Source organism: Solanum stenotomum, chromosome 11 (assembly GCF_019186545.1).
Source record: "Solanum stenotomum isolate F172 chromosome 11, ASM1918654v1, whole genome shotgun sequence".
Classification (NCBI taxonomy): domain Eukaryota; kingdom Viridiplantae; phylum Streptophyta; class Magnoliopsida; order Solanales; family Solanaceae; genus Solanum; species Solanum stenotomum.
In genome coordinates, this window is record NC_064292.1 from 15,447,635 (window position 1) to 15,473,032 (window position 25,398).

Genomic DNA, 25,398 nt, shown 5'->3' on the forward strand with positions numbered 1-25,398 from the left:
ATTAAAGGAGAAATGGGTCATAATTAAAACCTATAGGAACTACTTATTACATTATAATTTTGTATATAACATCTGTAGGATTTTTATCAAACTTTATAGATAAAAGAGGAAGAAGAGGCAGCAATGGAGAACCAGAAGAAGAAAAAAAAACGCAAAGAAGAAAAGGAGAAAGAGTCTGAGAAGAGAGAGAATAAGGGAGGAGAATGGGTAAAAATAAAATGGGTCAATATTATTTTTTTAACGGGTTGGGTCAAATGAGGCGGATCACTAAATGGTTTAACTAGTATTTTTTATTATTTTTTAAATTATGGATTTTAAATAAAAAAAAAATATCAGCAAGTTTTAATTAAAATATCAATTAAATAGGTTGAGTGACTTTCTGAGAGAACAATTGATAGTTGAGTGACTTTTGAGTTAAAATTCAAAATTGAGTGACTTTCTGAGAGAAGAGTTGATAGTTGAGTGACTTTTGAGTTAAAATACAAAGTTGAGTGACTTTCTGAGAGAAAAGTAAATAGTTGAGTGATCATCTAAGATATTAACTCGTACAAAATAGCTTTTCCAAATATTATTTTTTAACAAATTTTCTTTTAAGCAAAATCATTCTTGATTCACTAGATGGTATACATATCTAAAATATTTTTAGAGAAATTAATTTGGCGTTATGTGTATTGTGTTCTATAAAAAATTCTAGATGAATTTATTTGTGATATATTAACTTTACAATTTGAATTTGTTAATTTCCACTAAACAAGCCTGACCCAATACTTTGGTATTTGCTTGGAAATTGTTTTGAAGAGGGTGAAACATTTGAATAACAAACTTTTAGTATCAACATAGGTGTGAGGGGTGGCTTGGATAAGATCCTTCAATCCTTAATCAAAAATTTTGAGTACAAGTTATGAGAATATAAAATTTTTGGTAGAAAGTATTTCTCCACCAATGCGACACAAGTCTTACAAATGAATATCATATATTAGACGGTTATTTAAAAAAAGAGTTATTTCATGTCAAAGCATGCAACATAAAAATAATGGCACAACTCAATCCACTAGACCATGCGGACACCTACTCTATCATCTAAATAGGAGAATCCTTATCTCCAAAACTGAAACATTAAATGCGGAAATAAACAAAACATAATCTAACACCCTATTCAAAAGTAGAAATACTCTAAACTTGATTTTTAAACAAGTTCTTTTAAAGAAGGGTAAAGGCTCAAATATGCCATCGAACTTTTAGAAAAGACTCATTTATGTCATCCGTTAAAAGTTTGGCTCATCTATGTCATTACCGTTTAAGAAAAGGCTCATTCATGCCATTATTTTTTAACAGTGGTTTTGCAAAACCATTTTTTACACGTGGCCAATTATAATTCGGCCACATCATTATTTTTTTATAAAAAAAAAAGTCAAAATTCTTTAAAAAAATTGAATTAAAATAACCCACCAAGTAAAGACCCACCCAAATTTTAAAAAAAAAACTATAACCCATCAGCAACCCAATTCTTTCATTCAATTTTTCAATCCAAAAAGCCCTAAATTTCGGAGGTTCCATGTCAAGTTCAACTTTCGATCGACAAGCTTTTGCGATCGACCAAGATAATTGGAGCGACTAAATAACTCACGAAATTTCAGAGGTTCCATGTCAAGTTCAACTTTCAGTTTTCTTTACTGTACATTTGCTTGAGCAAATATGTAATAAACTGGAATCTGATGCTGTACAACAATGTCCTATTTCTATTTGAAACGCTCAAATAATGCCACTATTTGTTATGTTTAAAAAAAATAAAAAACCTGTGTCGATTTGGTCTAAGAAATTTGGACTCGAGGAGTTGACATCATGTTTGTTTTCGCATGTTACCATGCTAGTGTGCTTTTTGGATTGAAAAATTGAATGAAAGAATTGGGTTACTGATGGGGTTATAGGATTTTTTTTAAAATTTGGGTGGGTTTTACTTGGGTAGGTTATTTTAAATCAATTTTTATTCAGAATTTTGATTATTTTTTAATAAAAAAATAATGGTATGGCCGAATTATAATTGGCTACGTGTAAAAAATGGTTTTGCAAAACCACTGTTAAAAAACAATGGCATGAATGAGACTTTTCTTAAACGGTAATGGCATAGATGAGCCAAAATTTTAACGAATGACATAAATGAGCCTTTTTTGAAAGTTCAATGACATATTTGAGCCTTTTCCCTTTAAAGAAACATACCAACCCTTCCCAAGAAACTAGTCTAAACAGGTACAAGATCTTCTAAAGAGTACAAATGATGAAAGAATAAGACACAACTCACACCATAAGAAAAGAGGAGTAGAAGTTATCAGAGATCATTATTGTCTTCACCTATAAAACATCATTGAATCCTGCAACTAGACTATGCCAAGTGGCATAACAAGAATAGTATCAGTACAAACAACACATACTGATAGGCATCATCGACCGACCCAAATTCACCACATAATATCATGCAAATAATCAAAGAAACATGCAACTTGAAGATGATATTAGGACCCATATACTCTAATCCAAGTCACACCACCTCCTTCCGCTGCAATTTAAATAGCCCGCCCTTATTTAAATCGACTTTTTGGGATTCATAATCTGAAAGCAATGCACTTATTAAAGCTAAGAAAATATATACTTCTTCCATCTCATATTAGTTGCTATAATTAATTTAAAAAATCCAAGTCACATCACCGACTTCGTTATATAATGTTAGACATCAACAATTCGAATGATAAACCTACAAGAAAAGTAGGATATGAGGTAAAACTACTATGAATAATAGGTAAGGTGGAAGATAAAATAAGATTATTAATAAATAATAACTAAAGACAAAATGAGAAGAAAATACTACGGTAACGACACGATCACACCAAATAGGTCTTTTCACAAAATGGGACTTTCAGTATGATGGATTTAAACGATATTATACAACAACATTATATTTAAACTTACAATGGGAAACAATCATCCAAACAAGGTGTTAAAATGCTTCATTCTGCAATTCTATGTCACATTTGATTATGTTGAACCCAATCAACACTTGCTATAACTTTTTGTCTTAATTATATATATCCCAAATCCCTAATATTGTTCTTAACCTTTCCCTCTCATTCCCAAACAACAGAGCTTCTTTACACTTGTTGTTGGCTTTTATTATGATGAGGGGAAAGAAATAATTAACAAGTATTAATTGCAAGAATACTTAGTCCTTAAAAGTATTCTTAGACTTTGATCTCCTCAAATGAAGGTTGAAAGGTAATAGAATGTTTGAGGTCATCACCAACATGGATTTTGTGTTCTCCCATGTAAATTCTTCGAACTCCGTATTCATCAGCTACGCTAAGGTGTTTGCAAGCATTCATATTGATCTTGACCCTCTGCTTAGACCCAGCCACGACATGAACTTTCTCAAACGCGACTAGTTGTTTTGTCTCCGTGGGATCAGGTGGGGTTGAGAAAATGAGGACCGTGTGTGTTCCGTCCATGTCCCCTATGTTTTTCACATCAATATGCATGTCTATATCAAGTGACTCACAATTAGTATGTATTGTTCTCAATGTAGCTTTCGTTTTCATTAATGTTGTTGTGTTGTTCGATACAAGATGAGAATGAAGAGTTGGCACTGAAACAGTGATTGGCGCGGAGACTAAGTGTTGGCTGAATCTTGTGTAGCTAAAGCCAGCCCCAAATGGGAAAACTGTTGGGCCTTTGTAGAATCTATAGGTTCTACCAGGATAGCCTTTTGTTGGATTTGCTCTCATGTCCATGTTTGCCATGGACACTTTAACTACATAATCTTGTGGATACCATGTCATTGGAAGCTTCCCCCCTGAAATATGCAAATTTCCAAACTATTATTGTATCACCAAATAAAATATATATGTATATATAATGAATTGATCAATATGCATCTTCTTTCTATATGTTGAAAGTGACCTTGAAAAAGGTCTATATATACCACAATCACTGCACTTCTCTACTTTAATTGCAGTGTGATTATAAATCATTTCATTAAAGTTAAACTGTTACAGGGAGTCAGGGACGATGACTCACTGAAAGTGATATAATTAAGTATATACATACATACCTGGATTGGCTGCTCCAAATAGAACATCAGCAATGGCAGCTCCACCAGCCTGACCAGGATAGCCAACCCAAAGAATAGCGGAAACACGAGGATCATTTTTGGCGAATGTAACATCAATGGGGCCACCGGACATCAAAACCAACACTACGGGGCCTTTAGAAGCCATAGCTACCTTAGAAATGAGGTCCTGTTGGTGTCCTGGCAGAAGAAGGCTAACTCTGTCTTTAGCCTCTGCTTCAATGGATTGATCAAGTCCCATTACCAACACAGTGGCATCAGCATGCCTTGCAGCCACTTCTGCTAATCCAAAGTTTTGATTCCCTGGACAAGCTACTCCCATACATCCTTGTTGATGAACTGTCCTTGCATATCTTGATATTCCTTGTAATGGTGAAATATAACCACATGGAACACCTATATACATATAACATAAAAGAGGAAAATTTAGAATGAGAATTCAGAATGTAACAAATGTGCCAATTTATGTACTGAAGTACAATTTTTGCAAGCATATAAATTTTTTGTCAGATTCTGTTTTAGAAAGACTAAAAATCAAGATATATTGAGAAGAGGAGAGAGCTTGCTAGTAAGAAACTTGGCCACTAATTTTCAAAAATATGTCAAAGAAAGGATGGTATACTTACGTAAATCCCTCTAGTTTAGGAGTTAATTATTTAGATACAGTTTAATTTGTAATATTACGTATCTTACCAGACTTTGGTGCATCCAGATGCGTTTAGATATATCCAGATATATATATATCTCAGAATATATGCGGCCAAATTTGTTCTAGATATACATGGTATATCCAAGTGGACTCGCTTGTATCTGGGATACATAACAAACTTCACTCGCCTCTCTCCCATCTCGCTCGCCACTCTCTTATGTATCTGACATCTCATATACATGGATGCATAACAAAATCTTGTTCGCCTCTCTCCCCATCTCGCTTGCCTCTCTCTCTCTATTTTAGTATATATGGTAGCAAAAATACATGTATCTAAGTGTATCTTCTCAATATATGGTAGAAAACTCAAATATGATATTAATATATCAATTTTACAAAGGTTAGGGGGTGCGGGCTTCCGTGTTCATTCTCGCATTCATTCTACCCAGTCAAAACGATGGGAAGTCAATAGTTATGACGTTTTGTAGTAAATATTACATATTCCTAAAACCTTGGTAATATTTCGTGCAAGATCAATTCCCCTTTGTTATTTATTTATTTATATAAATAAGAAAAAGAAGAGAGAGTATATGAAATATTTACCAGCATAATTGCCAATCATGGTAAGTGTAGCATCTGAATTGGGCCCAATAACAGCAACGATCCGGTGTCTCTGAGTGGACAATGGAAGAGCCCGTCCAATATTTTTGAGAAGAACAATGCCTTCACGAGCAGCTTGAAGGGCCAACTGTTGATGGGCTGGACTGCACACATCTTTTGGGCCCAAATTTGCATAAGGCCCATTTGGCCCATCAAACATTCCTAGACGCATTTGGACTGTAATTGTATTGGCTAAAGCATTGTTGATTTCCAATTCTGAAACTTTGCCTGTACGGACAGCCTCATCTGTATGGATGGCTAGGAAAGGCCCACAGTCCAAGTCCAACCCTATACGATTATCAAACTAATAAGTGATAGTTTAGGTATGAAACTTATATTTAGGAAAACAACAAACACGAACCAGCTTTGATAGTGGCCGCTGCAGCATCTTCAGGGTAACGAGTATAATGTTGTTTCTCGAATAGAACTCCAACAGAATCACAATCTGATACGATGTATCTGTTTTACAAGGCAACAAGTTATTATTATTACAACACAACACTATAGTAGTAGGTAGCTTCTATAATCATTCAACTACAATATATTTATGTCTCATTTTTCAACCATAGTGATTAATCTTAAGTTCTTATCCCCTAACCTATATTTGTTTTTTAGTTTGCAAAGCAACTAGTTCATTCATAAAAAATAGAGGAATAATTAGAATGGACTAAGTTTATAGTACGTCATCAAAATTTGGTACGAGTATTATTAAATTTTGATAGAGATATACATGCTTCAATATATATGTGTATTCTTTTCCAACAGTTTGAAACGTATTTAGCTCGAAAATGATGACTCGTGTGATAAAATGCAAAATAATTTTATCTCAATTCATAGAATAACTTTATTTATCTCATCTCATACCCGTTAAGGTGCCATTGGGAACGAATTGTATCACGGAGGAGAGTAGGGTCAGCACAAGATGGCTTTCCATTGATCTGGTTGTAAGAGCACATCACACTTGCTACATTACCTTCAACCACACATGCCTTGAATGGCACATTGTAAGTATCCTCTAAGTCCTGCATGCTTACCTACACATTTTAAATTAAAATGAATTTTTTCAACATTTTTTCCCTCTTCTATAATTTGGCGTATGTGAATTTGCAACACTTAAAACAAAAGAAAATGAATAAACGATGTGGTCAATCTCTACTATCAACCACCTCCATCATCATAACTAGCACCACCAATTCATCATTACAATCACTATCAATCGCCATCATTATGATAGTCACCACAACACCTCCATCGTCACAACTAGATCACCACCATCATTACTAGTAATTAATAACTATTTTTACCATCACCACCACCACCACCACTATAAACTATCTCCACTAGCAAGTATAAGTGTTTGTATTTTTTTTAATCAAATAATGAATCTATTTTATTTATTATGTACATATAAATAAATTATGTATATAAGCAGATGTTGAAAAACNACAAGATGGCTTTCCATTGATCTGGTTGTAAGAGCACATCACACTTGCTACATTACCTTCAACCACACATGCCTTGAATGGCACATTGTAAGTATCCTCTAAGTCCTGCATGCTTACCTACACATTTTAATATTTTATTTATTATGTACATATAAATAAATTATGTATATTCAAATGTTGAAAAACAAACTAATTTAATCATTCAATATTCAGATAAGGAAATCAAAGTAGTACTAGCTAATTATTAATTAGATATGGTTAATTACCTTAGCATTGAAGTGGAAACGATCATAGCCATTCCAATCATCAAGATCATAAGCAGTGTAATGCTTGCAACAAGCAGCCACCTTCAAGCGGGTGTTGCCACTACCGCCGCCTCCTTGTAGTCCTTTTACGTAGCTAACGGCATATTGTGCAACCAAATGAGGATCCTCCCCTGGTGTTTCTTGGCCCCTTCCCCACCTTGGATCTCTTAATATATTCACATTTGGACTCCAAAATGTTAGTCCTGCTGCTCCTCCATTATACATCGCTCTACCTTCCTCAGAAACCACCTGATCATATCAAAACAAATACTATCATGTTAATTTCATAAAAGGTGTCTAAATGTTAAAGTGAGTCTACTCTTGTTAAAATGTGGAAAAAAGAGCTGCTACTAGTGAGTTTCAAACACACAATCATGTACTTAAAAAAAATCAAGGGAAAAAAGACAAATATACCCCTGAACTATTGTAAATGGTATGCAGATACCATCCGTCATACTTTTGAGACATTGGTGCCCCTGCCATCCAAAAACTAGAGCATATATGCCCTTCACTCTAGTTTTTGGACGGCAGGGGCACCAATGTCCCAAAATTATTACGGAGGGTATCTGCATACCATTGACGATAGTTCGAGGGTATATTTGTCTTTTTTCCCAAAGATCAAACACACAATCACTTTAAGTTTGCATGTTTTTGTTCTTTCAAGGGGCCTGAAACCACATGGCCACATCATATTGTTGTGTCAAGGTTGTCCAAAATATATTATTTAACCATTTTATTTATCATTTTACTTATATATACAATATAATTTTCGATGAAGGGTGTCCGAGAGTGTTGCTACGCACCTGACCCCAATCCCTCTATTTCATTTTTTTACATATATGTCTCGGTTTGATTAATATTAGAANGAGGGTATCTGCATACCATTGATGATAGTTCGAGGGTATATTTGTCCTTTTTCCCAAAGATCAAACACACAATCACTCTTTCAAGGCGCCTGAAACCACAGGGCTACATCATATTGTTGTGTCAAGGGTGTTCAAAATATATTATTTAACCATTTTGTTTATCATTTTACTTGTATATACAATATAATTTTCGACGAAGGGTGTCCAACATGAGTGTTGCTACGCACCTGACTCCAATCCCTCTATTTCATTTTTTTACATATATGTCTCGGTTTGATTAATATTAGAATAAAAATTTTGAATATTATGCTCTTAAACTAAGAATGTATTTAATATACCAAATTGCTATATGACTTCTTTGATCTCTAGAATCTAACCAATTTTATATTTTTTTTGGCAACGTTTGTCTGTCGTTGACAATAATTTCTCTTGTAGGCTTCGTTGAAAAACTCCAAAAAATTGTCCATCTCTAGGTCCTTACAAGGACCTCAAGGAAAGTGATGTAATTTAATTAGTCGAAAAATCCAAAAAGAAATAAAGAGGAAAATAAGTGAAAGATAAAGACATTATTTTAAGGAAAAAGCTGTGAATTGGAAAAACTTATGGGGACCTTTAACTCTTAATTAATTAAGACAAAGTTTACACGCAAACAAGTTGTAACTCAACAAATTAATAAGACGTTTTATTAAGTACTAATGGGACCCAAAACCAACTATTAACAAGTTTTGTCCTAATTTTCATTTATTTACTTTTTCCTTACAATGACAAAAGAAAAAGGTTGCGTTTTTTATAGTGCTACTTATTATAATAATAAAATAATAATATGAGTACATCAATTTGAAGAAAAAAGACATCAAATTAGGACTTTGCAGCTGTACAATATTTTTGGAACTCTACGTCTTTAGAAATAAATTACTTATTAGAAGTAATTAAGACAAGATAAATACATAATCCCGGTAGCTATTTTCATTTAATTGCTAGGTAAAACTTTTATTCACTACCAAAGATAAATGGATATATTTGAATCTATCTTTAGCCTATACCTTTAATCTATATTTAGCCTACACTTGTTGTCTATCTATGTGACATGATATTAATATTCGATAAAATGTTTGACTCGTTTAAAAATGAACTAATATTGAAGTAATAATTGATATTATATTAAAACGGAAACTTCAAAGTGAAAAATTAAATTATCTAAATATTTTGTTATTTTTCACCTAATGCGCTATTTATTAAAAAAATATATATACTAAAATTATTTGAAGGGGTGTAATCCCTTCTCGGATACATCCCTCTCCTCTAGGATACATCCCTCCCATTAAGGAATGCATCATTTGCAATGTATCGGACAACCAAGTAATGTATTCGAGAGTAATGAAAAAATCAAAAATTTTGTAATTGAAAAAACTTTCAGAATAGGATGTAATTAGCCTCTAAATATATGAGATTTATGTAAGTTGGATAGAAGATAGATAATAGTAATAATTGGTAAATTGTTTAAATTTGAATATCCATAAATATTATAGATACATGTCATGTGGGGTGTGGTCCATCATATTTGCATGAACACCTCATAGTGATAATGAGACAAGGAAAATGATAACAACCTCCTCAACTTGCATCAACCATAACTTTGGCGTTTCCTTTCTTAATTAACTTCTTTGACGTTTTCTTTCTTAAATTTAATTCTGTGACGTTTTCTTTCTAAACATAAAATTCTTTGCGTTTTTGCTTTTTTCTCTCTCTAGTCTCCAGTGGGTGTGTAAATGGCAGCTTTGTTTACTAATTTTTATTTTAACAGGAGTTTTGATATCTTTGGTTTTTTTTTTTGTATTTGTAGAGTCATATTTTGGACAAGTTTTATTTTATTAGTTTATTATTTCAAAAATAATATATATAAAAATTTTCATGTTGTGTAAGGTACCTGCTTTCAAATATATATTTCACTAGCTAATTGTTTTCTCCATCCTAACCCTTTTCATGATCCCCAAAAGAAAGTACTTATTAAATTAGTAAATATCAATATCATGATTAAGAAAATAATACATAAAATATCGATATCATGACAACAGAATCTCCCCATTTTCCACCCACTGCCAGTGCAAGGAATTGCTTTTGGGCTATCTTTTTCTTTTTTAATATTTTGTGACCACACAACAAAACATGTATGCATGTGTAGGCATGGCCAAAACCTTATCCTTTTTTTAAAAAAAATATTATTATTATTATTTGATATACCTATTATTTTTCCCCTCTTCTAAAACCCTTACGAAAGCTGGAATACTTTTTTTCCAAAAACAAAATAAAATGTTAAAAGGGTTCAATTTTATATATAGAATCTCATGGATGGCACTTTTAGATATTTGGGGTCTTAACACATGATAATAGTGGCACTTAGTATTGTTGAATGAAAGGAAAAAAATAAATAAATGTGTAACTTTGGACCAATGATAATAATATGTTGGTAATATATCATATAATAGTTTATGATAATTAAGTCCTAACGTTCTGTATTGGACACTTTCAATCTATATAAGTCATATGTGTACAGTCTGCTGAAAATTACTCTCTTATTCATGACACAAACAAAATAAAACACTTAACTCTATTGGTGGTCTGTGACCATTGTCCTCTAACTTATTAAAGAATATTGTATAAAAAATAGACCTAGAATACAATATTCTAAAGAAACTATATAATATACACTGCAGGTTCATCTTTTTTTACATGATAGAGTTTAATTTTCAAATTTCCTTAAATATATTTTGAGGAAGGACATCGGCTTAATTATATATCTATAATTAAAGTCCACTTCAATACTATATTTGAAATATCTTATCCTATTTATACTAGAGTTTATTCATCATATATATCGACATTACTATTTACTACAAATAAAGTTTTTTCCACCGCGAATTCATGGAAAGTTTGTACTACAAAACATAATTTCCTCACTCATTTCCCACCAAACTAGCTTAATTACTAGAAAATGCTAGGTGGAAAACATATTCTAGCTAAAATATATGAAATCATTATTCCCTCTATCCCAATTTATGTGACACTTTTAGTTTTTTGAGAGTCAACAGTTTAAGTTTGACCGATATTTTGTTCATGGTATCTTCAAATTTTTAAAAATGAAATTTATATATTTGTAAACTACGTAAAAAGTACTATAATTGACAATTTAATTAAAATATTTAAAAGTATAACGAAAAATTTACGGTAAAAAATAGACTTGTTTGAATCTCGAAACCTGAAATGTGTCACATAAATTGGGACAAAGAGAGTACTATTTTTTTTTCTCACCAATTAAATCAAAACAATTATGAAAATAATCATTGCAATTTTTTCACTGATTGAGAAAATATAGTTAAAAATCGTCCGAGCGAGTTCAATTTATAAAGTCATTTTCATGTAAAAGATTCTTTTTCTACGTAATGATAGCAACAGAGCATCAAATTCTTGTTTGTATTACCTAAATGTGAATTAAAATATTTCGATAAGATAAAGAGTAACACAAAAGTTGATTTTAATATGGATATATATATCCAAAAATTAATTAAAAGAAAAAAATTAAATTAACTTACCCGGCCAATTTCTTCCCACAAGGAGGCGTTAAATGAAGCGGCAGTAGTAATGACTTGTGGGAAGCTGGTGGCGCCAGGGAAGGCGCCACCAAACTTAACACCATAGCCGGTGTTGGAGACACCGTGAAGTGCCTCCGACCACCACTCGTAGCCACTGACACCCAGCCTTTCAACTGGTGCAGCATTGTTTACTAACAACCTAATCTTCTCCTGCAACGTTAATCGTCCAATTAAGTCTTGTACACGCACGTGTATTGGTAGCGATGTCTTGCAGAAACGCAGGTTTCGTGTCCCTGCGTTTGCTGGGTCGCATGCAAATGGCTGCCGCCGTGACTCGCCGGAATAAGCAAATGCAAGGACAAAAATGAGAATAAAATATTTTTGACTCATTATGTATGTATGTATGTATGTATGTATAGAAATGGAAATAATAATTTTAAGAAGGTGTATTATTGACTTAACATATTTTGTTGGCTTGGAGAGATTGAAGAGGATTAGAAGGGTATATATAGAGGAGGTTGCGTTTAAGATGGTGACAATAGCGTATGAATATATATATATATGAAAACGAAAGATGATATAGTGGGTAATCTTTGAGCTCTCTTATCTATGGATTGTAAAGTTAATGATAACTAGAGTGAATAACTTATGTAAATCGTCCAATTGGATTTGACTCCTCTTTATTTTTCTATATAAAATTATTCCTCATTTTCTCTATGTTGTTATTTAAATGAAAGACATATGAAATGAATTAAAATTAGGAAACAAAGAAAAATATATCCCCGAACTATCGTAAACGGTATGCAGATAACCTCCGTCATACTTTTGGTACATTGGTGCCCCTGCGTCCAAAAACTAGAGCATATATATCCTTTATACTAACGGACATACACATGTCATAATCTTATCCACCGATCGACATTTATCAAATATTGGATCAACGGATAAGATTGTGTCATGTATCGTTATTTAGTCTTCCGTTAGAGTGAAGGGCATATATGCTCTAGTTTTTGGATGACAGGGGCACCAGTGTCCCAAAAGTATGACGAAGGGTATCTGCATACCATTTAAGATAGTTCGGGGGTATATTTGTCATTTTCCCCTTAAAATTAATAGCTAAGATTTAAACTAAAGCAAGATTCTGATTATTATTTGGATATAAAAAATGTTTCATATAGTTGCTTCCAACAATTTTAGTGATCCCTACACTTACGCAAGTGTATGTGGTCATTCAAGTAGTATAGAATAGTTTAGTTTGGATCGATATCGTAACGAATTGTGATTTAGCAAAAGTCTAGTCAATTTTAATACCACGATTTTAGACAAGTAATAAAGTAACCAAGAGAGGCTTTCTTATTGTTCTTTATATTTACGTAAATTCAAAGCGTAGCACCACGAAAATTTCTAAGCTAAGACCCGAACCATTCTTCATTTGCGTATAAGATCGTATCGAATGATTCTTAAAGTTATCTTAGGTGTTAAGGTCAATTTCTTAGTGTGGAATAAATATGGAGATGAATTATAAAGTCACAAGAATCCCCTAGCACAAGTTAAGTTGAAAGAATCCTTACCGATTGAGTTTATATATAAGATTCTACTTAGGTCAATTTCAAACGATCATATCTATCATGAAGAATTAGGTAACCTATGACCTATAAAGTTAAGTTCTATGTGTCTTCTTTCCAACACCACCAAGTTTGCCTCATTTCAAGTTCAGAGTAAAAAGTTATGTTCGTTTTACCAACGACTACCACAATAGAGTTTTCTGAGTCAATAACCTACGAACCACTTTTACGGGCCATAGAACTTTCTACGACCTGTACTGCACAGACTACTCAAACTTTGGAAGACATGTTGAAAGCTTGTATGATTGGCTTTAACGGTAATTGAGATGATACTTTTCTTTTGATTGAGTTTGCTTATAATAATAGTTATCACTCGAGTATTCAGATGACTCTGTTTGAGTCTCTCTATGGTAGGAGGTATAGATCTCTTATTGGTTGGTTTAAAGTTGGTGATGTTGCTTTGATAGAGCTCGAATTGGTTCATGAGGTGATGGAGAAATTTCAACTTATCATGGATAGATTGGAGATGACTCAGAGTAGACAAAAATCTTCTGCGAATGTGAGAAGAAAAGAACTTAAATTTGCCGTTAATGATTGGATTTACACTAAAATCTCACCATGAATGGTGTGATGATGTTTGGTAAGAAAGGGAAGTTTAATCCCCATTATGTAGGCTCATATCAAATTTTGAGGAATTTTGATAATGTGTTTATGGGTTATATTCGCCTTCAGGTTTAACATCAGTGTATTCGGTGTTTCATGTATTCTTATTGAAGAAATGCATGGGTGATCCGACCTTAGTTATGCTTTTAGAAAGTGTTGGTGTGAAGGAAAGTCTCTCTTACGAAGAAGTACCAGTTGATATTCTAGACCGTTAAGTTCGTAAGTTAGTTGAAGAAGTTGCTTTTACGACAATTCTTCGTAGGAATCACTTAGTTGAAGGTGCTACTTAAGAGGCCAAAGCCGATAAGATGTCCAAGTACCCCCCTCCCCCATCTCTTTCCTTCCGATTCAGTTTCATTTTGAGGTATTAGATTCTTTCATGTACTATTTGGATTCATGCTTTTCAGCTATTCTTGTGTTTCCCTATGTATGCATGTTTATGAATTTTGTTTTAAACTTCATGTTTTAGTCAGAGTCAATTACTCTCCATGTTTTATGAATTATATGTGTTTTGCATTCATATTGGGTTATTAGATCTTTCCCTAATCTACTCATACTTAGTTGAATCTCATTTGAGGACAAATATTTTCAAGAGAGATATTGTAACACCTCAAAAGTGCATATCTCAGTTCACGTTGAAAAGTTACAAAAAATAGTTGAAGTCTGTTGATTTTGGGTTTCACGAGGCCTTTGTATGGGTCGTAAATGGGTTGACGACTCATAGAGTCGATTATGGTTGTCCCTCAGAAAAATGAGTTTTAGTAAATAGATTCACGGTTAGCCAGTACGAGTTGTAGAAAGGAAGATGTGTCATAGTTGGTATCCGCGGACTTGATCCTCAGAAACTCTTAATTTTTAGTAACTTGGGTTTTACGGAGGGGTAGTACAAGTCGTACTACTATCTATAATTTGTGGTTGATGGTTGTGCTCCCATCTTCTGAAATTTGGGATTTCAATACTTGGAGACCATGAATAGATGGTACGATCCAAAAATGCATGTATAGACCGTAAAAGTGGTTCTTGGGTTCTGTCCAACAGTTTTACTTCAGGGTTGTTTAGATCTCTTCCTACTTTTTTAACTCTGATACTATATCATTTTGGGATTATTAAAGACTTCGAAGGGTTCTTAAGACCCATAACCTTCCTATTTACTCTCATGTTCTCAAACTGTAAAATTTCTCTCTCAAGTCTTCTTCCCCAAGAAAGCTAGGGTTTCAAGGATTCAAGTTCCCATTTTGGATTTCAATTAGAGCTTTAATCAAGGTGTGTGGGAACTTCATCAATGGGTTCTTCTTCACTAATTGAATCCTAAAGAAACCTCAAATTCTCGTTATGAATCTTGCCCGATTCTAGGGTTTTCATGATTTTCTTATGGATTCAACTGATTTCAAGTTTATTCATTGTGATTGATCTTATTATGCATGATTTGTTCAAAATGTAATATTTTTAATGATAATTTCATGAACCCATATTATGTAAGAATTTTATGATTATGAATCAAGCTATGTTGATATGCATGCACTATGATATAAAGGATATATGAATTAAGCATACTTTCGAATAAAGTATCATTAATTTTATATGAGAAGATGGGCTTCCGATTGAAGTACCTCTATTATGAATGAATGTCATGATTTAGATACTTCCAATTGAAGTACTTCTTATTATGAAAAAGTATCATGATTTAAATGCTTTCGATTATACATGAATGATTCAGTATTACTAAATTCTTACCATTTTGACGAATGTGAATATGAATATGATTATGCATGTTTTTCATTAAGAGTTTACTTAGCACCGAGTTGGACTAGTTACGATTATCCAAGTTCCAAAGCTACGTGCCCCCATGGTTATATCCTGATTGGACATTAACTAGTGGATCCACCTAAGCCCATGATTTGGTCCTTATATTGGCAAGTAGGAAACTCTATTTTCAATATGGGAGCAGTACACTGGATTTTATGTTATAGATCATATGATTTATATCGGTTAACCGTATCTCCCACAAAAGCTTATGATTTCCTCATATGTTATGATTATGATTTAAAGAACAATGCATGACCTTATACTATGTTTTATGAAATCATATGATCAACTTTATGTTATGTTACTTGGTTGCTGCATTTCATATTTTCAGACTTATCATGTTATCATTTCATGTTTATATATTTTCCCCATATGCAATACATTCCGAGTACTGACCGCATACATTCGTGTGCCTATATTGTCTGATAATACAAGTTCTGACATACATCCATCTGGTTGCGGTTAGTACATAATTCTTATCAACTTTGTACTGTTTGGTGAGTCCTCATTGTTCGATGGCATGCCACTATGTTGCTTTTATGTAATTCTGAATTTATTTCAATTTTAGATATTTTGAGTGAGCTGGGATTTGTTCTAGCGACTCACTTATGATAGAGGCTTATTCAGATATTAGTACTTCCACATATAAGTCTTGTATTCAGAGTTTTCCTTATATGTTCGAGATTATCATTTGAGACTATGATTTCGCGTATCTCTTTATTTCAGTTATGCTGTTATTTTAGTGTCAGTGATATGCCATGTAGTTTGTTTGGTGTCTCCTGGGACTATAGGTACCATGTCACATCTGGGGGATAGTCTTGGATCGTGACAAAATATTACTATCAACTGCTGCCACACTTACTTCATCCATCATTATGATTATATCCATGGCCCACCACGTTTCTGTAGCCGCTGCCACCTCCACCACAACTATCACCACCATAGTCAATTCTTACAACCAACAAACTCCGTCATCACAACTAGCACCGCCACCAACCACCATCATACATTCTTCGATCACTATTGCTACCTCTGTCACTACAATCAACCACTACCATCACTATGGTCAATCTCTACTACCAACTACCTCCATAATTATAACTAGCACCGCCACCAACTACCACAAATGCATCACTAACCACCATATATTCTTCAACCACCACCATCAACCAACTACTAGCATCGACCAACTTCATCATTATAACCATGTCACGACCCGAGAGCACCCCCTAGTCGTAACCGGCGTACTCGACCTCTTGGAGGTCTAATACAAGCCTCTTAGCATTCATTCATCGCATAAAACTAAAAACCATAATGAATTAAAAACTTTCTTTACCAAGAAAACATTTCATAAAAAAAAAGAAACAATAGCAAGCGGAAGACTTTCTAGACTTTATACTTGATGTCTCAAAACCATCTAATACTTTAGAGTACAAAATTCGGGACCAATCTCATACACAACTTAAACCAATACTAAAAAGACATAAAAGAACATATGGGGTATTGTCCTCGAATATATGNCAAGCTTTCTTACCATAATTCAAAGCCATAGCCAAAATCACCAAAAATCCAAGCAATCACCAATACTTCACCCATAAGGCTTACCACCCTTAATTCACCCATTATCAACAATTAATCATGAATAAACATTAAACAACACAAGAAATATCAATACAATTCACTTTACATATAATTCCATCAACTTTGAATTTATAGAAATAGACCCACTTCATAAGCAAATTTAGGAGTTTAGGGAAATCATGGGTTCTTCAAGGAATTCCATATGAAATCATCTTAAAAACATTAATCAAACATTAATTCATCAATATAATGGCTTAGAAAACGTTTTGCCAATGAACCCATGCTTAGATTAGAATTTGAGATTTTATTTATTCTTTGAAACATTTTTTTTTTGAAACTCTTTTGATTGGACTCCTTGAAAGAAAGATTGATCAAGGATCAAGGGTCACCATACCTCTAAGTTGAAAACCCACGAAAATTGAAGAAGAAAGAACTCAAAATCTTCAACCCTAGCTCCAACTTCTTCTTCTTCTTCTTCCTCTCTTCTTCACTCAAGAACCCTAACTCTTACTCTTTTAAAATGGAACAAAAATGATCCACAATCAGCCTAACACAATAATATAACCTAAAAAGAGAAGATTTGTGAAAAGACCAAAATGCCCTTAAATTTTCGGACGGACTCCTTGCCAACTGCCCAACTTTCAAAGGGCATAACTCGCTCATATGTACTCGGAATCGAGCAAACTCGGTGGCGTTGGAAAGATCGTTCCAAGGGCTTTCCAAACATAACTGGAACTACTCCTGGATCATCCTGAGCTAGGAGTTATGACTGCTCAAAGTTGGCCAAAAACTCACTAATTTCCCACACTTAACCAAATTTCCAGGTTTTGAACTTAGTCAAATTTCCAGATTCTGAACTTTTTCCAAAAGTAACTATTTCCAATTTCAAGCTTCTTCATATTCATTTTAAATTGTCGGATGTTACACAATTAAAACGAAATTACATAAAAACCCCTCATAGAACCTCATTATAAAGTCAACACAAAGTCGCAGGCTCTTGCTTAACCTATCATTTTTTCCGAGTCGTTACAAACCACCAACACCACTACCAATCGTCACCATTATGATAGTCACAACAATATCAACCACCTCCACCGTCACAACTATCACCACCACCATTACTAGCTACTAACAACAACTATTACCATCACCATCCACCACTATAAATTATCTCCACCACTAGCAAGGCTAACTGCTTCAATTTTTTTAAATCAAATGTATTTATTTTATTAATTCTTTTAATATTTAATTAATTTTTATTTGAATTTTATATTTATTATGTACATATAAATACATTATGTATATTCATGAGATGTTGTAAAACAAACAGTTTTAATCATTAGTGTTCAGATCTAGAGACAACATTTTAATCATTCAGATAAGCCAGTCATATTCAGACGTCTAAACCTTAATGAAAATAAATGAGGCCTAAGTGTCACCATTTTCAAAACCGATTTTTGCATAAATTAAAAGTGTCCCTTGTGTTTTTCTTCTTTTAGATAATGACTAATTTTAAACACTACTGTATCGTATGCTATACATATCAAGTCAAGGGACCCTCAGTGCTCACATAGTACGCAACTAATAGAGTATATCTTTATAGTGATAGTAGCAATTTCTTTAACGTAACTTTGGCTGGCTGCAAAAATATAGTAGATAAAGCATGATGTTGACAAATCTCCAAAATTTCTATGCATGAAAGACCCCATTTGAAGAAACCATAATTAATAATGACTGATGAGAATGATACAAGTGGAATGATCTACTAATAAAATTTCATGTTATTCATGGGTACATCAATTGCACCTTACTATTGCTGATCTTAAATTCATCACAAAAAATAAGGATAAGAATAAAATAAAACTAAAGAAAATGAAGTAGTTAGGAATCAATGTCCAAGCCCCACATGCATAATGTTGTTTTAACAATAATTATATCTTTGAGCTTGGGACATGGAGGTCTCAAGTTCGAAACCCCTTGCCAGCGAAAGCAAGGGGCTTGCCTAGTGCGGGTTACCTCTCCTATGTGGTTTGCGAGCTATTGCATAGNTTGTTAGGAATCAATGTCCAAGCCCCACATGCATAATGTTGTTTTAACAATAATAATATCCATGATACAGCACTAGTACTGGGCAATTGTTGATGATGATCACTAGAACTCATCTATAGTAACAAGGATGAGAACTTGAAATTCTTTTGGAAAAAAAAAAAAAGGAACCAAAATCAAGTCACCAAAATGGAAGTTGGCATACGCAGTCTTGCGTGACAAAAAGGTGCCATCAAAATTTAAAGGTAAGTTCTGCAGAGTGATGATTTGATTGACTTTTTTGTATTGTACAGAGTATTGATCAGTCAAGAACTCTCACATTCAAAAGATTAAATAGAAATGAAGATATCTAGAACAAGGTGAGAGTGACTTCGATAGAGGACATGATGCGAGAAGCGAGATTGAAATGGTTCGAGCATGTGAGAGGGGAAGTATGAATATTTTAGTGTGGAGGTATGAGAGGCTGGCTATGGATGATATTTCGAGAGGTAGATAAAGACTGAAGAAGTACTGGTAAAAGGTAATTAGATAGGACATGACGGAGTTTCAGCTTACTGAGGACATGATTTTAGATAAGAGGGTATGGAGGATATCGATTAAAGTAGAAGGTTAGCAGGTAGTGAAGTATGTTGTCTACTTGTCTTGTTGTCCGTTCATATTAGTAGTCATAGTATTATTCCAATAGTTTTTTATCCTTCACTTTATGTTACTATCTGTGATTTATGTTACTATTTGTTGTTTTTGTACCTCTATAACTTCTTTTGGGACTCCTTTGGATTATTTTCTTGGGTCGATGGTCTATCAGAAGAAACTTTTCTACCACTAAGAAAAGGATAAAATCTGTATACAATATAATTTACTCTTTTTAGATCTTACTTTCTAGGACTATATTGAATATGTTGTTAATGTTAGGTTCTCGATATATTATTTGTACACTATATCGGTACTGTATAGAACTTAAAAGCCTAAATATGAATGGAGAAGTCGTTAGTGGTTACATTAACCCATCATAGCCTCTTTATTCAATGTTGCAACTTGCACCATTTTTCAAGTTGTTATTGCATCATAGGTCAATTTGGTTTCCTTTAAATAATATAATTTTCTTTTGAGAATTTTGTACTAGTCATCAGTTATGTGGTACAAGAAAACTTATAGCATAAACTTATAACTTACTAATAAATGGTTGGGCTCTGTGCATATTTCGAAAATATAACTCTTGACATTAGATTTTTGACTTGGTTATATATACTTAAAAGACAATCATTTCATCGACCTGTATTACAACAGGAGCAACTTTCACATATAGCAAACATAATATGCTATAGTTATAGTTTGTATAATTGTGTTCCATAACAAATTTTATGTTTGCTATGGCTATTAATTTGTATAAAAAATTTGTATTTGGGTCTAGTATATTTCGGTATACAAACGGGTCCTGCATTTGTATATTTCGGTCTATTTGTATATTTCAGTATACAAATAAAAAAATTTATGACTATAGCATTTAATTTGAATTAATAATTTGCTATTTCATACAATTTTCCCTTACAACAATGCATGTTCATGACTCATGAACAATCAATTTTCTTGTCCATAAACNTAGTTTGTATAATTACGTTCTATAACAAACTTTATGTTTGTTATGGCTATTAATCTGTATAAAAAATCTGTATTTGGGTCTAGTATATTTCGGTATACAAATGGGTCCTGCATTTGTATATTTCGATCTATTTGTATATTTCAATATACAAATAAAAGAAATTATGAGTATAGCATTTAATTTGAATTAATAATTTGTTATTTCATACAATTTTCCCTTGCAACAATGCATGTTCATGACTCATGAGCAATCATTTTTCTTGTCCATAAACAACTGTCTTAACTCCTATCAATCAATTATAGGGATAGTTGCAAAGAAGACATTTTAATATGAGGTACCAAAAATGATGGAAACATCAATTCTTATCTATATTTACATTCTCTGACGCCAAATGAGATTGTATTGCCAACTACTCCAACAGATAGGACCAAAACTAACTTCTTATCCTATCCTCAACTAATATTATTTTGGTCCCACAACATAAATAGTTAGAAAAAGCTTTCAACAATCATTGAACATCAAATGCCCAATCCCATTCCCATTATGATAAACAGTCAGACTTGCAAATTGAAAGCACAACCACTAAGCTATATTTATATCATTAGACTTAACAGCATCAAGGGATGGACAATAAAAAAAATGATCCATGAACTTCTCTACTGTTTGGCTGATGTTAAATAAGATCAGTAACCATACGAAGACAAGCATTCTGACTAAAATAACTAGTTAAAACACAATTGTCATGACAACTCTACTCTGTGCAACTCGAGTAAAGTTCTTCAACTCTTAGTGTATAAATGTTCATTGCCTTTCTTCGTTTCTAATCAAGTGTTACAAAGAGGTAACAGGAGTATTATTCGACTGATAATTCCCATAGAGAAAAAATGGTGTGAGGATTTATCAAAAATTACAGATTGGAATACCCAAGACACAAGAAAAGTGCTTCATTAATATAGGCAAAGTAGAATGCAAAGTATAAACTCAGAACTTTGAAGGTATTAGGAAGAAAAAGAAAACTTTAATTCTTGTACACTTAACATCCAAAACTTTAATTCTTGTACACTTAACATTTGGATGCTGCCCTTAAACTAGTATCTGTTTCAACTTCTACATCCCCATGGCAGAATTACATTGATGAGGAATCATTAGGTTTAACCTTACACATCAAAACCTCCTAGGATGAGGGGGCAAAAAATATGCTGAGGAATGCATAGAATCATAAACCGAATTAGGATAACCAACAGGATGTCTCAATGGCTCATAAGAAATTTGACTACCTATAGGGGGTCTGGACGGAAACATATGAGGAACAGCTGGAGCAATCAGATTTGGGTGTCCAGAAGGTTCTGCAAATCTCATCCTTCCATAGGTAGGCTCAAACAAAACAGGTTGAGGCCTATTGTACATGGCTTCTCTTGAGATCATTGCCACTGGTTCCCAACTATTCATCAAGTAGTAAGGCATAGGCTGTTGTCCTGGCTGCCTTCTTGACAACTCAGAGAAGGCGCCTCCCAACCAATCATCTGTTCGACTTCTTTTTGTCAAGGAAGAGTCAGTTGGCCCCAGAAGTTTACGTTTTCCTTGTGCCATCCCTCTCGGACTTCTCGCAGATGTCCTGCTTTTTGTCAAGATAGAATCAACATGTACAGTTTTTTTATTTCCTTTTGACAATGCAACAGATTGCACCTCCTTTTTTCCAGAAGCACGAGCTTGTATTCCTTTCGCAATAGATTTTGCAGTACCAGCGCCAGCTAGCTTGGAGGCTACATTTTGGCCAAATAGGAACTCCCTTAAAGAGTTCCCTCCAATCTTTTTATGTAAGAAATCAAATATGTGTTGGACTGAAAGCTGGATACAGCTGTAAATCTTTTTAACTTCTTCTGCTCCTACTGCCCTTGCAACATTTTGAGATCTATCAGCGAAATCTTCAACCTGTGAAAACCGTTAAACTAACATAAATTTATTGCGTGTTAAGAACATGTCAAGAAATGACAAAGCCAAGCATAATCACATTTATGCGGCCAACTCCAAAACCCCGTGTTTGAGATATCCAAGATCCTTCAAATGTGCTGGCACACAACCCTTCGGACCAGAGCTTCTCAACTGATAGAAACTGCAATAGTTAAATCACACTATGTATAATGCCAATATAGAGATTAGAACATAATATGTAAAAATTACAGCCTGCATGGTACATGAACCATTTTTTACCAACGGAGAAAAAAAATCCAACCTTGTTTAATAGAGAAACAAAGAGCTCAGCCACTGATTCTTTATTTCTGATTCCATAGTTTGAAAACTTACACACAGAGCTCTCCACTGCTACTGAGTCATTACCATCTAGCACAAAGATGGGAAGTCAATTAAAATAATCGGTGACCAATCAAATACAAACTGAAAGATGGATATATAATACTCGGAAATAGAAAGAACGAGACAGATTCATGACTAATAACTAAAAGAGATGTATGAAAACTTAGGCCGCATCAAAGCAAAATAATGCTTCATATCTATGGTATTTAGAGCTTTCTGCCTAGAATTTCCATGCACATGAATGACATTCATATTACTTAAATCCCGAACTCAACAAGGCCCATATAGTATATTAATGAATGTTTGTCATAAATTTGTTTGGTGCATCTTCCCTTCAACTCACGGCTGCACCAGGAGGGAACAACATTACAGTTTTCCTCAAAGATGACAATCCACGATCCTCATATTTGAACAAGCACTTGCATACGTTCTTCTGATTGATCAAACAAACTTTTGCCTTTCTCCAAGTTAAAAGCCTCTTAAATATGACCTCTTTTCCCATGACTTAAATTTTGTGACAGCACCACCATTCGACATGGATGTGACTTGACAGTTGTTTACAGCTCTCAATATACCAGAACTAAATACAAAACCAATCTCACAGATAACTTTCACAGAACACTATATCAGCACATAGCATCATACGTCTAATACCAAAACCTAAAATGCCAGAAGTAAACTTAACATGATATTGTTTAAGTGATGGTAAAATAGTACTATTAAGCAACATAGCAAGTATTCAAATCAAATGCTAAATCTTCAAAGAAACATACTGAAGTCCAAAATGATTCTAAAACGAAATTTGCCCTTTATGATGGATTGAGAAATTTCAACCAGAATTAACTACGCTACATAGATTTACGGGAAACTTGAAATGTAATAAGTAGAGTTTTACCTTTGAATAAGGCGGAAAATGGAGGCAGTATGGGAGGATTTCGCGTCTGCAGGGTTTTCAATTAAGCCGAGTAAGTGATGATGAGGAAAAATATTCATAAATAATCTATACAAAGATCTAATTATATACTTTGATAAGGATCTGGAATACACACACAAACACGTGTATAAATATACTAGTTTAGTATACATGCTTTGCATGTGTATCTCACGTCAATCAATAAAACTATATATAAGAAAGAACAAAATTATTAAAAAGTAGCAATTGACGTTAAAAAAATGCTATAAATGAATATTGTATCTCAAACATACGATTTTCTGGTATTTCACCTGATATCATATCACAAACGCATTATTTATTTGTAATTGGTCATTAAGGAACTGTTATGCCACCAAACTATGAAACTCTCCAAATTGATTATAGTAGGTTATCTATAAAAAAACATATTGATTTTGTCCATGAACGTACTATAGAACACTCAACATGAACAAAAAATAAAGAACAAAGAAGAGCGACATTATTGATAAGTTCTTAAGATAAGGAAAGAACTAAGAGGTCAATACAAGGTAAGAGGAAACTTACGCTAACTAATTATCCTAACTCCACTTATGTGAAAAAAGGCATACTTTATTTTGTCTTGTATAAATTTCACTACTTCAATTCTTTCCTTTTTTTATTTATTGTTTTAATCATGCCATAATAATATTACTAAAATTGAGAATTGCCATATTTCTATTGAAAAACAGCACCATAGAAACTAAGTTGCTCGGACTCGGGTTCGGGTGCGGGTGTCCGATACGGGTGCGGATCTAGAGGTCGGATCCTTCATGATCTAATTTTTAAGATTCGGGGATATGGATCCATGCATGGATAGGGGTGCGGGGATTCGCCTAAATGTAATTAAATATCTAAAAATAGAGTTATAAAACCTAAATTATGAGATATTATGTGGAGAACTTGAGAAGAATCTTGGAAGGAGATTAAAGGAAAATGAGTGACACAGAAATTTCTATATAAAATGTATTCCGTTTTCTTCAATTTCACCTTAGCTTTTGTATGGGTTATAGAAATCATTAAAATTGTCCAAACTTTCTCCATCGATTTTGGTCAAAGTACCCAAAATTGGTTGACCAAATTGGACACGGATCCCACGCCCACACCCATGTCGTGTTGACACGGGTGCAGCACCAAAAGTGAAGAGTCCGAGCAACTTAGAGGGTGTTTGGCTTTGCTTAAAAGTTGATCAAACCTACTTTTAAGCTAGTTTTTGACATTCGGAAGTGTTTGGCAAATATAA

At 33.5% G+C, this 25,398-nt stretch overlaps 3 protein-coding genes across 4 annotated transcripts in view; all 3 read right to left on the minus strand.

Moving 5' to 3' along the window:
- LOC125845586 (probable E3 ubiquitin-protein ligase BAH1-like 1) overlaps positions 1–25,398 on the minus strand; it is a 253,315-nt gene that overhangs the window by 214,916 nt on the left and 13,001 nt on the right. The gene's annotated exons all lie outside the window — the stretch shown is intronic.
- Positions 2,796–12,158, minus strand: LOC125845574 (beta-D-xylosidase 1). The gene is made up of 7 exons (XM_049525108.1): positions 11,633–12,158; positions 7,138–7,425; positions 6,291–6,460; positions 5,788–5,885; positions 5,370–5,714; positions 4,100–4,513; positions 2,796–3,841 (listed from the first exon to the last, which is right to left on the minus strand). The coding sequence occupies exons 1-7, from the start codon at positions 12,020–12,022 to the stop codon at positions 3,234–3,236; spliced, it is 2,313 nt and encodes a 770-aa protein (XP_049381065.1). The 5' UTR covers positions 12,023–12,158; the 3' UTR covers positions 2,796–3,233.
- LOC125845580 (protein HESO1-like) overlaps positions 21,974–25,398 on the minus strand; it is a 20,128-nt gene continuing 16,703 nt past the window's right edge. For both annotated transcript variants that reach the window (XM_049525120.1, XM_049525119.1), the window contains exons 7-10: positions 24,102–24,147; positions 23,127–23,233; positions 22,905–23,006; positions 21,974–22,825 (exon numbers count right to left, since the gene is read on the minus strand). In XM_049525120.1, the coding sequence (XP_049381077.1) occupies positions 22,058–22,825; positions 22,905–23,006; positions 23,127–23,233; positions 24,102–24,147 (1,023 nt within the window). In that variant the 3' untranslated portion in view covers positions 21,974–22,057. The remainder of the gene's footprint in view (positions 22,826–22,904; positions 23,007–23,126; positions 23,234–24,101; positions 24,148–25,398) is intronic.

What these genes read in the sequence shown, in the direction of transcription:
- LOC125845574 (XM_049525108.1), bottom strand. Translation starts at nt 12,022, where the DNA reads ATGAGTCAAAAATATTTTATTCTCATTTTTGTCCTTGCATTTGCTTAT. An exon ending in TGTGGGAAGAAATTGGCCGG is followed by an intron (nt 7,426 to 11,632) that starts GTAAGTTAATTT and finishes TGATATGATCAG; the next exon opens with GTGGTTTCTGAGGAAGGTAG. An exon ending in TCCCAATGGCACCTTAACGG is followed by an intron (nt 5,886 to 6,290) that starts GTATGAGATGAG and finishes CTTGTAAAACAG; the next exon opens with ATACATCGTATCAGATTGTG.